We start from the raw sequence: 14,396 nt of genomic DNA on the forward strand, positions 1-14,396 counted from the left end.
GTTTGGATCAACAGCTGTAGGTTAAATGAGATCATAACTAGTATGATTTACTGATTCAGTCTAGCGGATAGGGACTCCCCCAGATTATTGTACTTTTTAATGTGGATGCAGCTGAACCAAAATCGTTTAGGAGGGGAGGGGCTATTACTCCAGCTGCCAGATTAATATGACATTCCTTTTTTAAAACGTTTGCATGGTAGCAGCAGGATGCAAGGGCACAGCATTTACCACATTCATCGTTGTAAGGGATTCTTGCTCTCATTACCCTGCAATATACAACTGTGTTAAATGTACTCGAAAGTAAAGTCACTGATCTAAAATCATCATTTCATTTGTCACATCAATTAAGAAATGTTGCAAAGAATTAGGCTGAAGTGCAGGCCGATGCCATAAAAGGGACAGAAGGAGGAATTAATAGGAACTGATTGATGCAATCATAGAGTGAAATGTGTTTAGTTGTTGATCGAAGATTTTTCTAATCCCTGGGATTTGTGTTTGTGAGCATGTGAGGCTGTCTGTGTAAAATATCTAAATATAACTAAAATATTTTGAAATGTAGAAGAGGCAAAAAGTAAGCTTACTCCTCTGGTAATAGACTGCACCACAGATCACATGCTATGCAACATGGGCAGTATATTTTATTACATTTCATACAGCTGTGTGTGTTTTTTAGACATTTTCTTTTTTACAGTGTAAAATGTCTAAAATATAATCAGAATAATGAAACCATTTCACATAGTTTTACCAAAACAGAGAGGTTTTTATAATGATCAAATTTGTCAACAGAGTAAACAGTAAGCAGGATCTCTATAATATAAATCTAAACTTATTTTATGCATTATTATAGTCAGTTTTGGGTTGTCATGTTATGGCATTGTTCTTTTTTATGTTATAGTTTCTTCTGTTTCACTGTTTTTAATTATGAGATTAATTCATTTATTTTAATTGTTTAAGGATAGTTTTGAGTATTTATCTTTGCATGTGAGCTGGCCACAGTATAGGCTTATTGGAAGTTTAGTGCATTTGCATTCAGTGGAGTGGGGGTGGAGACGGTGGGAGGGGGAGACAAAGGGATATAAGAAGAGGAAGAGAATAGGAAAGAGAGAGGGAGAAACATAAGGGCAGTACATAGGAAGTGTTCAATTTTTTCAAAAGCTTGGTAATTTATCACTAGCCCCTAAGGTTTCACACTTTCTGCTGAGACACAGTGAAGCATCTTTAAAGGCAGGAGAGAGAGAGGGTCGAGGGAAAGAGGAAAAAGGAAAGGAAGGGAGAGAAAGGGGGAGGGATCACCTCTGCGTCTATCTCTGCTGTCATTCGGCTGCTGAACGTTTCAGCAGCAGGAGGGTGTTCTGCTGAAGGGAGGAGAAAAAGGGAGAGGGGAGGGAGAGAGAGAGAGAGACAGAGAGACAGAGAGACTGGGCATCACTGTAGCAGCTGCAGCAGCAGCAGCCAGAACTGGGAGAGAGCGAGAGGGAGAGAGAGAGAGGAGGAAAGACTGGATTTACAAACTGAGCAAATAAACGGATTACTACATCCTGAGTGGACTTTATTTGGTGTTTTTAATCCTTCTCTTTTTTGGAGGGGTTGGTTTACTCCCTGACAAGGGGCAGAAAGCTAGTGCTGGTGGATTTGTTATCATCCTTATCGCTCCTTCTCCCCTCACTGATGCTTTTAAATGGTTCCATGCAGGAGGGATGCTTGGGGCTAGTGTGAAAGGCAGAGAATCAGATATCAAGACTGAGCTTGAGGAGAGCACCAAGGCATACGTTCAACCAGAGGGCAAAGGGACAGGTATGGCATCCAAGCGGAGCAAGGCTGGTGTCCCCCCGGGAGCCCCACGGGCAGAGCTCAGGGTCTTTCGGGCGGGCAGCTCAGAAGGGCGCCTGCCGGTATCTTCCAACCTCCGCAAGCAGAAGTCCCTCACCAACCTGTCCGTCCTCACCGACACCGAAAAGAAGATGCATCTGTATGAACCCAAGTGGTGCGATGACATGGCAAAGCCCAGCTCAGCCTACATCAAAGGGGGCAAATCCAAGGAAGGGGGAAGCGGGGGGGCGCTGTCCCGCAACCTCTCCAAATCGGAGCACTCCCTCTTCCAGGGGAAGCTGACACCTGGATCTCTGGGAGGTCCGCCAAAGCCTTTCAGCCCACTGGCAGCGCCCTCCAACCTGGGCAAACCCAGCCGTATACCCAGAGGTCCCTATGCTGAGGTGAAACCTATCAGCAAAGCCCCAGAGGCTGCAGAAGACAGCAAATCAGACGATGAAATTCTCTCCAGCAAGGCCAAGGCTAACAATAAGAAGCAGGCAGGCACCCCCGTGGCTCCTGGTGGCAAGGGACAAACCGATGAGGAGAATAAACCCTACCTGAAAGTGGACCCTGAACTGGTTGTGACAGTACTGGGAGATCTAGAGCAGTTGCTGTTCAGTCAAATGTTGGGTGAGTACTTCTGTGATCTCCCTTCTGCTCCCCTGGCTTTTTCTCACCTATAATGGACCAGCCCTGGCCGAAGCCGAATCTATCCGGCTTGCATGGAGATAGAGGTCTTGGATGACCTGGTTTTTCCGTACTGCAACCAAAATGTGTATAAATGCCGCCTGTTATCACAGATAGGATCAGGGTCCGGCTTGTTGTTGCAGATCAGAGTTCTTTCTCAATGGGCTTACCAGGTTTAGCTTTGGATTGATTGAGAAAAGCCAGCGTCATTTGGAAAGCCCTGCTCTATGAATGTGTACGCTTCCTTAATGCAGTTGTATCACACTAACTTATCTACTGTCAATTGCAAAGCTTGTCATTCAAGGAGACTACAGAATTGTATCATGTTGATCTGTGCACAGACTATAGTAAACAGTACATATTTTCAATAATTTGGTGATGTTCCCTCCATAATGAATGATTGAAATAGGCTTTGCTGCAGTATGCAGACTATTCAGTTATTTTGTTATTTTGTTTTGTTTGTGAAATAATTTGTAGATGGCTGTGGATGGCTCCCGCATGCCAAAATAGTCCATAAATCAACCACAACACATTGAGTTCATTTCAATAGCAGAGTGACATATTTAGCTTCCTTCGACCTATTCATCAGTGTCTGTTGACAGATGGTGCCCTCCCTTTTTATAACTTTTACAGGGAGATGTTTAAGAATGGCCAATTATTGGTTATTTGACTGTGTTTGTTTAGAGGAAGCGTTAGGAGAAATGTGACATAAGACCTCCTTCTGCTGTTACACTAAGCTCTCAGTGGCCATTCTACATGCAGTATGGTGTGAAGCACCCCTGTTGGAAAAAATGAAACGGTTCTGATAGATACTGATTTATACTTTAATGTAAGCAGATCATACAAACCAACAAGCAGTGCTTCTTCCAGTCCATTAATAAAATGGCTTTGATTTCCAGCAAATCAAAATAGGACATTTTTTAATATTGCTTCCTCTCACAATCTGGCCACCTTTTGTGGAGCAGAGGTAGCATTAATATTCCTTACACTGCTGAAGGAAGTCATATTTGACCTTGTTTCTGCACCGCTCCATGATAAAGTGTTTATTTAAGGTAGCAGGGTGTGGGAATAATGATCCTAAGATTGGCTAATCTCAATTTCAATTCTGGTCAACCTTCTGACCATAGAAAGGGTCAATTTCAAATGTGTGCAGGGATGTCTCCTTCATTTTTTCATTAAATTTTTTAAAGAGGATTTTTTTTTTTTCTAAATTATTGGACACACCGATTGCTTTCCGAACCACTGTAGCAAATGCATTTAATCTGTGTTATTGATGCCCGGGGTGGATGCAGGAAGCTTTCTCACTGAAGATAATTTAATGCTGCTGCTTGACTCTGAGGGATGGGCTTCAGAAACGTTCCCAGGTTAAAGGGTTAACAGTGTTTTTTGCTGTTTTTTTGTATTCTTCCCAGAATGGATTTGTTAACTATGTTATCTCTCCACCCCAGTCTCTCTGAAAGGACGTGGCTGATTTTATACTCTGATGTGATTGTCTGCTTGCCTACTTATATATTTGGTTTCCCCAAGAATATCCAAGCAAATCACCAATCACATCAAGGTCAAATATTGATCTTGCAGAACACACCACTAGGCATGCTAATACATATTTACAGATTAGATACATCAGCCGCCACATGTCATGCTGCAACTGTCTATGCAAAGTGGTTATCTAACTCAAGGACAGCAAAGGAAATTAGTTAAAAGTAAGTCACTACTGTTTTTTTTAGTAATGCTTTCTTAAGTAGGAGGTATAGATATTCTTAAATGAAAAGGATTTTTTTCTTAAATGAAAAGGAATTTTAAGTAGGATATTGTATTGTACACCTAAACTGCCCAAAGTAATGGGACAGTTAGTTTGCATTTCAAAGCTATCTGGGATGTGCTGGATGCTGGAGGCCATTATATACAATAGTGATAGTGAAAGTTTTGGTTCAAGCCTCCCCTCTGCTGGTAATGCATTGCAGCAGAGGTCATGTCCTATATAGATTTGGTTATTTGGTGGATTTTAGGTGTTTCATATTCTGATACTTTTGGGAACACTGTGCTGCCAGCATGGATGTATTTTAATGGTAAAGGCTCACACATCCACCATAATAGCTTTAACTCAATGTCACAAACTTAGGATGTATAATACATAGGTTTAAAGAAAATGGCATTCACAACTTTTCATTATGTTAGGTTTTGGTCCTTAATCCCATAGAGCAGCTCTGGGAGATGTAATGCACCAGTCAACTTCTCTGGCTGCACTAGAAACTATGCTGTTGGAAAAATGTCACAGTATTCCTCTGGCCATCTCTCAAACGGATTGCATTAGCCAATAAGACCAAGGGTGGGTCGGCATTCTGCAGAATACATTGTGAAAAGCTGTGTTTTGTTATTGGTTTGTTGTCCTGATCCTGACCTTGTCCTTTTTTGGTAATATACTTGCAGAAAGAAACTGTAAGCAGAGAGACAATAGACATAACAATGGGAGAAATTGTGACTTTATTACTCCTCTTGCTCTTAGTCGTAGAACAGTGCGCTTTAATTAAAGACATGTACTGTAGATGGATGGATGGATAGATGGAAGCTGGCAGATAATGGGATTGTGCGGCCTGCATTTGTAGAAACGTCCACAGCGCCTAGACTTCACAGATAGCTCGGGAAAGCTGGGTTAGTACTGTCACTGCCAGGCATGTCACTCTGCTGCAGGTATCCCCGTTGGCTTAAATAGACCCTGACACTGTTCATTCTCTTCACTTTGCCTGGCTGGCTCTCTGCAGCCTTGTGTGGGAGCTGAAGATGCAATCACACTGACAAGAGACGAGACGGCGCTGCAGGATTACTGTGCGTTAACTCCTTCTGGGCCATAATACCGGCCTTGATTTGCCTGTCCCGCAGCTGTGTGGCCGTGTAATGTTTCTAGCTTGTGAGCTTCATTCCCCCCTGTTTTGAATTCCATTGTTTGATCTTGAATAACAGGGCCACTATAAAATGAGACCCCTAAAAACATAATGGAAATTTCCGTGTATTATCTGACATAATGAGGAAGTCTAAGACACCAGGTTCTGCTGTATTTGTGCATGTGTGCTCTGTGTTTGGTTTGCATTATCTATTAGTCAAGCCTTTGCTCATTTTAATATATCATGGCTAAGTCTTAATAAGTAGGTGTTACCCTATGATTAAACCATATGTCAAAACTGAACCAATAAAAGCCTTCATAGATAATTTGTAGTAGACGCTAGAAACCATTATCACTATAGTTATTGGGGAGATTGTGGCTGACCCGTTTGTGTTCAGTGTGATGCATGTCGCTGTAGCTTTGTTTACTTCATTCATTAATCTATCCATGCATTAAGAATGACATGTTTCTGAAAGGAACAGGAAAAGACAGAAACCTGAGAGAAAATCTGTAAACACTAGCCCTAAACCAAATACTTAATCAGATTTGGTTTTAAATCCTGTAAAATACACCACAATAGACATATTGTTTCCCTCTTCAACATAAATTATTCTGAGTAAGACTAATCATAATAAATATAAATACAATTTGAGTTAAATCAGTATGTAAAATGATTGGAGCACTACATTCATTATTTAGTCAGGAGTTGTAACTCATATGGTGCTAACCAAACCTACCAAGGTTGATTCACAAAGTTGAAACAAGCTCTTAATAGTGCACTGGATGATCTCTCTATTCAACTGCTTTATTTTTCCTGAGGTCTGGTAGAGAAGTCATCAAATACTTATGGATTATCTCTGTTATCTTCAAATGCATTCTATGGATTTGAACCAGTACTGATTGACCTTTTCTGGGTTTCAGTACTGACCTTTTCTGTTTTACTATGAAAGTCATTATTATTCTGGTCTACACTCAATTTACCAAGGCATGAACCAAAATGCATTATTCACCTCAACAAGAATTTTATTATTTTAATGAATTGTTTTATTTTACTTTTGATTGAAACCCCATGAGATACTCAGAAAGAGGACCACATTTCGAAACACACAGTAAAGGAACAACAGCTTCTTAAAGGACTGCATTAATGTAGGAAACATGCTTAGGACCAGGCTACAACATAAGTGCGGCCGTATGTTTCTTGAATGCCTCCTCCCCTTCTCCTTATAATTGCATTTTTACTTACTGAATGCATTTTTATGCCTTGTCAGCTTGTACACAGACAGACTGGCTTCTTATATAAGCAAGTACGTAATCGGAGCATCAATAAATAATAATTACTGGGTATGTGTGTACTTACCATAAAAATCCATGAGTATTCTCTGCTGAGGACCTGTGTGTGTGAATGTATGGCTGGGCTTAGTGAGTTACTGTGAGTTATTGGAAGAGCAACAGGAAATGTGCAGTAATAGGCATTTTTGTGCTCCATTTTTTTTTTATTGTGAGAAATATTTCGATTAGCAGTTTTGATAGAAATGTTTCTCTTTGTAGAGATAAGGTAATTTATTTGAATATTATTGATTCAATACAATTTCTGAATATATAATTGTGCCCATGCACTGCATTTATTACAGGTTTTGTTCTTCACATTTGTTTTATTCACATTAATGTAAAAAAAAATAATAATCACAATAATGCTTTTGTAACCATAACATTTTTTTGTAATCTGGTGGTTGTAAATTTCAGATCCGCCTGGATTTACCTTGGTTTTAAATTTGTCTAGAATGCTAACCATTTTCTGAAGAAAAAATAATAATCATTGAGACAGGATGCAACAGGAAGCTTCCATTAGGATCTGTCCAGATGACAGACTCTCATGATTGACATTTGCATGTATGGATCCACATTATTGTTTTATTTTCTGTGCATCATTCATCTCTGAGTGACTATGTAATGCAATTAAGACCTTAACTAATGACATTGGGCTTGTGCATGAAATGCTAATGTAATCTGAGCTTCAATCTAATTCTGGGCATGCTGTTTAAAAAAGGGTGGTCGGGAAAAGGGGGTGGGGGGTCTTTGAATTGTAGTAGTATTCTTGAATAAAATAAGTTATTAGTGTCCGAATATAGTTGATTTTATGTAAATCAAGTAATGTTGTCTAAATTCCTAACAGACACTATTGTTTTTTAACTATATCAGATTGCTTTGAGTATGATATCAGATATACTGTATTTACTTGTTTTGTGGTTGCATTGTGTACCCTCTACTTCCAAATGCAGCTAGCAATGAAATAAATGACATACAAAAATATAGGGATGTGTGAAGTTGTTGTGAAATGGGTTTTAAAAAACCACAATGTGTGGTTCCTGGTATATTAACTCCATTAAAAAATGATGTATTGGAATTGATATGTGTCCCTTGCTTGTCATAATGTACTACACAATTCTGCTGGCATCATTGGATACCCCTAAGTGGTGGCTTTACTCAAACTTTGCCAATTCAAGAATGCAAAGAAAAACAAACTGGTGCAAGTACCATTTATGCTCTGTGCGAATTAGTCAATTGTTTGAGCACAAACTTTCAGGGCCTTAAAAATTGGAGCGGACCTGGAAAAAGACAAGAAAATCAATGGCCTGATTTAACATCAAATTCAGGAAAACATGTCTGTAATCCAGGCGAAAGCTCTGGGGAATTGGGAAGCAGTCTGGATAATTAGCCAAATAACAAAATAAACTGAAAGTAGCAAAGTGACTTCAACTGCTGACCTCTGACACAAATATTTCAGGTCAGCTGATAAAGGCTTCCATTAGTTAGGCTGGGCAGTACCTTATTTAATTAACTTGGCATATTGGAGATTGTTTCTTTATTGTAAAACAAGACTACTTCATTGGAGGCAATTGTTTTCCTGAAATATAGGCAATTCCTTTTGCTCCGTCCTCGCGTGGCCTGGGTTTCACTGGAATCAACACAGTACATGAGCCATCATTATGGATGAATACCCCTCCGTTCATGATCCACTTCTCAGTATAATAGACAGCTTTATGTGGATATACAACTTTATTCAGTGGAGAAGGCTGCATAATGAAACTCCCCTGTAAATCAAAGCTCGTGGTAGTCTTCTCAGATCATAAGACCGAGTGAATGAACAGCCCACAGAATTTGCTGTGCTACATAAGCATACAAATTCTATTCTATGGCTGTGGCCCAACTTTGTCCTACTGGTTCTGCCTTTCAGAGTTATCTGAGATATTGAGATGTGTGTAATACTTTTGAAGGGCAGTTACATAGATTGGAGTTAACCCAGCATATTCTGGATGGCTTTATTAACTTTCTCTGGAGTTTTAGTATCTAAAGTAAGAAGGAGACTCTATAGAAACAAAAGGGACATGTAACGTGTAACAAAACAATTATGGTTCAGTTTTTTTGTCTGAAGGTCCTGACTTCCTGTTGCCATTAGAGATAGCTTGACACTTTTCAAAATAGTCGCGGTGCTAAGTTTCAAATGAGGCTCTCTCAGTCAGTCTATTTAAAACTAACCCTGTAGTTTAATTGGCTAAATAACTTCCTGCTTCTCCACCTTATATGCAATGTGGTGAGCTACTGGTGCAAAATGACTTCCATGTATCACTCAGAATTGTGCAATGTTTGTAAATGGGAGGCTTTGAGATGAGAGGTACTAGATACTGTATATGCAAGATATTATTATTATTATTATTAATAACACCACAGTATTCCTCAATGCTATTTAGAAAAGGATTGCAGCAAGTTTCAAACCTCAGTGCGGGTCTCTGCTCTGTTAAATACATTATAAACAGCTATCATTTGTCATATTTCTGTCCCAATGCATATTATATGGTGTATCCATTAATAATTGTTACATTTACACTCAGTAAGGTTGATAACGATTGGTGAAAAACACATTTTAAAAGATAGATTTATTTACACTGCATTTCAAATGTGAAGACTTTATCTGTGGCACAGAAAAAATACACAGTGTAGTTAAAAAAAAGAGATTCTCAAGTGACACCACCGAATAAATCTGGATACCATTTACACTCCCAAACTGAGTAACGTTGATGGAAGAAGGGCGGGGGGTTAGATTCGCAGTGCAGTGCAGCCTGCCCCACCCCTCCACCCCTCTGCCTGGCTTTAGCAGCTTAAAGGCACTGTGGCGGCCTGCGCTGGAAACTGCAGCTGCATTTCAGATACAGAGTAATAGGATGTGAGTCGGCTTGCTGACACACTGTGATTGTAATGCCGAATAATGGCACATCAGAGGAGGATAAAAAAAGAAGAGCGCTTCACTTTATCCACTTGCGACTGACAAGGCAGATGCCCCTGACCAATATTTATCAGTAGTGACATTCTGCAGCGTCTTCTGGATGAACCCCCCACTCACCCATTCTCCAACAAACACACACAAACATATACACAAGTTTTTTGGATATGTAGAAGAGTCCAGACGTCAGCACCTTTCAGTGTGGAGGCCTTGCAGACTATGTACGAGCCCCATGTTGAGATTTCAGTCCATCTGAATGCATTTAATCAATTTTGATTAACAATCACCAAAAAGAAATAAAGAAATGTCAGATATTTAAACAGGTACATTTATCTGGGGTTTTGAGAATTGTGAGTAGGGATTATCTGACAACTATGCTGTATAGTATCCTTAAACAGGCCTTGACCAGGCAGAATTGTGGTCTGTATAAGCCAGTCCCTTAAAATTATAACATGCAACATATAATGCTGGGCAAGAGAAGTCTTCTGGTGTTTATTTCCTGTGGCCTTTGTTGTGTTGAGCAGAAACATCCAGAAGTCGTTAAGTTTTAAGTCACAGTGTGGTTTCAACTGATAAGGCCATAAAAGAAATGAACAAATCTCTTCTTTACAGAAATTCAAGCGGGCAGATACACAAATCCCTGGTCATCAGGGAGTCGTTGTGTGCTTGTGTGAGGACAGGATGTGTTCAGAGGAATACACACTTCCCTAGGAACTCTGTAATCAGATGTGCACTACCAGATGCATCTCACCATGTTATATTTTTAAAGTAACAATGATAGATCATTAAGAACACCCTTAACTATTAACAAATTCAGTCGCTTCTTGGAAGAATACACATCTTCTCCCTTTATAAAATAACTGGTTTGTTCACTCCCTTCTCTTTGGTCAGACCTTTTTGTCTACCTTTTGTTGCTTGTTATTTTCTCTTTGGCAACTTTTTGAAAATAATCTTCATTCACATAGAAATAAATATATTTACTAAAAACATAATTTCTTCCCCCCTAGACTGCAGGACAGGATGTCGCTGTAAATTGCCTTTGGCTAGTGATACAGCTGATGTGTGTCCAGCTGTTAAACTCTCTCCTCCAGCAGTAGGGAAAAATCAATATGATAAATACATGTGTTGAAGATGTGAGTAGTCCATTAGGAGAATCCAAACTTTAATGGGTGTCTGGATTCAAGTCAGTTTTGTTGTTTGTCTTTTTCTCTGCCCACCTTTGCTTTCTTTACTTATTTCTTTATTGGATGTAAGGTCAGGTCAGGCAGTTTTGTGGATATAAATCCACTTATTGTGACTTATTGTGACAATACAAACGTGTCTTCATGGACAAAAGTGTTGCAGCTTCATCTTTAGCCCATATAGTACACTCACCTATCATTCTACTACTACACCATTGGTCTGTGTGTATATGATTGCCAGTGTCTGTGTTTTTGGCTGTCAGCATGTGTGTGTGGTGGTTTCTGCTTTGAGACAATTCAGCTGCAGATGAAAAAATACATAAAAGAAGACAACATAAAAGATGGGAAGATTAACTCAGATTACGTGCTGGGGGGGGGTGTATATTTATACACTTGTAATCATATATTCATAATTGTAATATAAACATATATCTACTTTTAATGTGACTGTAATGCTCACCTAGTTAAAGTTATGCTATTGGTGATTCATTCGCAAGTTCCAATTAAAATCTGAATGAAGTTGCTGTCTATCATTTTCTTTGAGTGGTTCATCCACTAGATGATAATCCACTTTATAAATGTGTATATATGTGCAACTTCATTCAGATTTTAATGGTTTTAATGGTTTAATTTCTCATTAAATAAAAAAATAAAAAATAAACTCATTCCCCGTTTAATTTTGATATTTGGATTTGCACTTTGCTATAAAGCACATTCTTTCTCTTTTTATGCTGTGAGTGTCTGTCGTACTACTTGTCATGCTATATATATGTATTTTATTATACTCCCCCTCCAAGAACTGTGGATGCTAGTTGATGTTGAGGGTTCCTCAGAAAGGTAGAAAAGGGTCAGTGGATTTTAATGTCAGATTAGAGGTGAGACTTACAGTACAACAGACAGAGAATATCTCTCAATAACATTAGACATTTGGTCGTTTTCTTCTGATAAAGACAAATTATTGAAGGTTTGTTGGAAATGTTACTCCATGTTGCTTTGTTTCAGTTGACGACTTGTCTATTCATTTTTTGTTGTGTTGTTGTTGTTGGTTTTCTATGTTAAAAAAAAAATCTTCTCAATCAATCATGTGTTTTCAGTCCCGTTCTCCCTGTAGTCTAGAACTCACACAGTTCAGTTTAACTCAGACCAGACCATCATTACAACTGAGACTACGGCTCTGTCTGCTGTTTTCAATTAGTGATGGCCCAGATTTTCTCCCATCAAATTAAAACTGAGACTGAGATTCAAACACGGAGATGGGACCCACCAATGCAACCACTTCACTGTATGTTCCCCTGGCTAAGAAACCAACACTTTTGCATCAAAGGTACTTAGCATGACCAGATGCACCAGACCAGATGTATAACACAGAGGAAGTCCAAGAGTTAATTGAGAGGCAGTCTTTATAGGGAACTTGAATACATTTTAGTGCCTAAAGATGGGATGATTATACAAGAAAAAAAAAAACTTTGACTCCTGCCAAATAACCTTCAAACGTTTTGTAAATTCAAACACTGACTTTATTATTAAAAAATGTTGGCAGAAAAATAAAAAATATAAGCCCCTTACATATGGTTTATCCCCAAGTCTTCACCCCCTGACAATTGATTTGGCAGAAACAGGTGAAGACATCAATCAGTGAATGTAAAGAATACCTATAGACCTTCCACAGACTTGTAACTCAGAGTACGTGTTGTAGAATGTAAGTGAAAGCTGTTGGCTGTAGGCAACGGAGAAACTTTATAGATTTTTGAAAAGCTGTCCTGTATCAAATGATGTAAAATAAGATGCCACACAGTACCGTGGCTGCACACGCATGTTCTGCCCGAGTCACTTTCCATAAACTGTTCTCGAGCCCATGTCTGCCGAATGACAGCTTCCTCATGTGAGATCCAACCTTTCCGACCTACTTTCTGCCTTACAGTGCTTTTCCAGTGAGTTCATTTTTTGTTCTCACGGAAAATCTTCAACACTGACCAGAGACGGAATCTCTGAAAAGCTTCAAGAGAGACAGAAATCACTGTGTGGCACCTTTTTGTTTATTCCATATGCAACAATGTGGAAAAGATATGCCAAAAACATTGCATGCACTTGTTTAAATATAAATTAAATTAAAAAAGATATTTAAATAGTTGCTTTTGCAGCTTTTTGTACATTTATTGTAGCTGCTACGTTTTGTATATGAAGATTAATCCATGACATATTTTTTTCAATTTAAAAAAGATTTGGGATAGAGTCATCTAGATATATTGAATGCTGAACATGCCGAAGAGGCACTGAACACTTACCTTACTAATGTACCATAACAGGGGCAATGCTGTTGTTGCTGTCACTCTTGCTTCAGACTAGCCCACGAAGGCCAGAGCTCCTTCTAGGTTAGAGCTCAAAGATGGACTATAATAACAGCTTTGCAGGGGGCTGGAATTTTATAGTGTTTTCTGGCTTACATTTGACTGCTGGCATTATGCTTATAAAATGGCCATTACAGGCAATGGGCTTTGCTGGCCTTGGAGCCAGTCCAGAAATCGCTGCAGCTGTAGCATTACCGGCTTTCATAGCTATACGGAGCAATAAAAGCCTCCAGTTGTCTGGGCTTCATTCCCACTGCTTGCAGGGATATCAAAGTCCATCACTCCTTACTTCCCATTGTGAAGAAAATTAGCTAGTGAAGCAAAGAGGTTTTATACCTCAGAAGACATGCCATCTATTGAGGATTGAGCTGGAGGTGATTGAGGATAGAGATTTGACCCGTATTTCTGTCTGTCCCCTTTAGTAAAATCATTGAGCCACTTTGTCTGACACTTTTGCTGGCCCACTTTTTTGGCTTTTGTTAACAATTCCCTACTCTTCCCTTTCTTTTTATCCCAATCAGTATTATAAAGGTGCTGTCTGTGATAACAAACACCTGAATTGAAAAAAAGGTTACTGCAGCTCTCAGTGTAAATTTGATTGTTCAAAAATGTAATACAGCTTCAGGCAAAAGCCCTGCCCAATGCCTTGAAAACTGTCTTTTTCCTATGTAATTAATACTTTTTTTATGCAAGATGTGGGGGTATTTGACCAGATTTTCTTAATCTTCGTTCTAAATACTTTGAAAGCTAGGTGTGTCAGACATTTTCGAACCGGGATAAAGTCATCATTTGAGCTCTGTTTTGGCTGTTGGGGGTTGGTGGAGAATAACAATCTGATTAAGTTATAAGAAATACAGATTCCTCCCCCTCACCTCCATCCCCCTATGTTTGAATACACCTTCCCATACCAGAAAAGAAGGAAAATAAGTACGTATTAACAAGTCAGTCATCAAGGCATGATATATAAAACCTCTACACTATACCTCTTTGTTACAGTGTAATTTCATTAATCCCAGATTTTATTACATCATTGTCTGCAAACATGTATTTGCCTGCATTTATGTTTCTTGGTAAGATTTATGTTTTTCAATGGGAGTGTCAGATTTTTTACAGATTAATTATTGTTCTGGCTGCATTACCGAATGCTACACTGTATCTACATAGATATGGACACAAAGTTTTTCCTTTTTTCTTGAGAGAGATGCATC

General features: G+C 39.1%; 2 protein-coding genes across 5 annotated transcripts in view; both read left to right on the plus strand.

Moving 5' to 3' along the window:
• LOC136749363 (neuron navigator 1) overlaps positions 1-14,396 on the plus strand; it is a 144,329-nt gene that overhangs the window by 14,374 nt on the left and 115,559 nt on the right. The window lies entirely within an intron of this gene.
• On the plus strand, positions 1,315-2,495 carry LOC136750441 (neuron navigator 1). The gene has a single exon (XM_066705541.1). The coding sequence runs from the start codon at positions 1,698-1,700 to the stop codon at positions 2,493-2,495; it is 798 nt and encodes a 265-aa protein (XP_066561638.1). The 5' UTR covers positions 1,315-1,697.

This window comes from Amia ocellicauda, chromosome 5 (assembly GCF_036373705.1).
Source record: "Amia ocellicauda isolate fAmiCal2 chromosome 5, fAmiCal2.hap1, whole genome shotgun sequence".
Classification (NCBI taxonomy): Eukaryota; Metazoa; Chordata; class Actinopteri; order Amiiformes; family Amiidae; genus Amia; species Amia ocellicauda.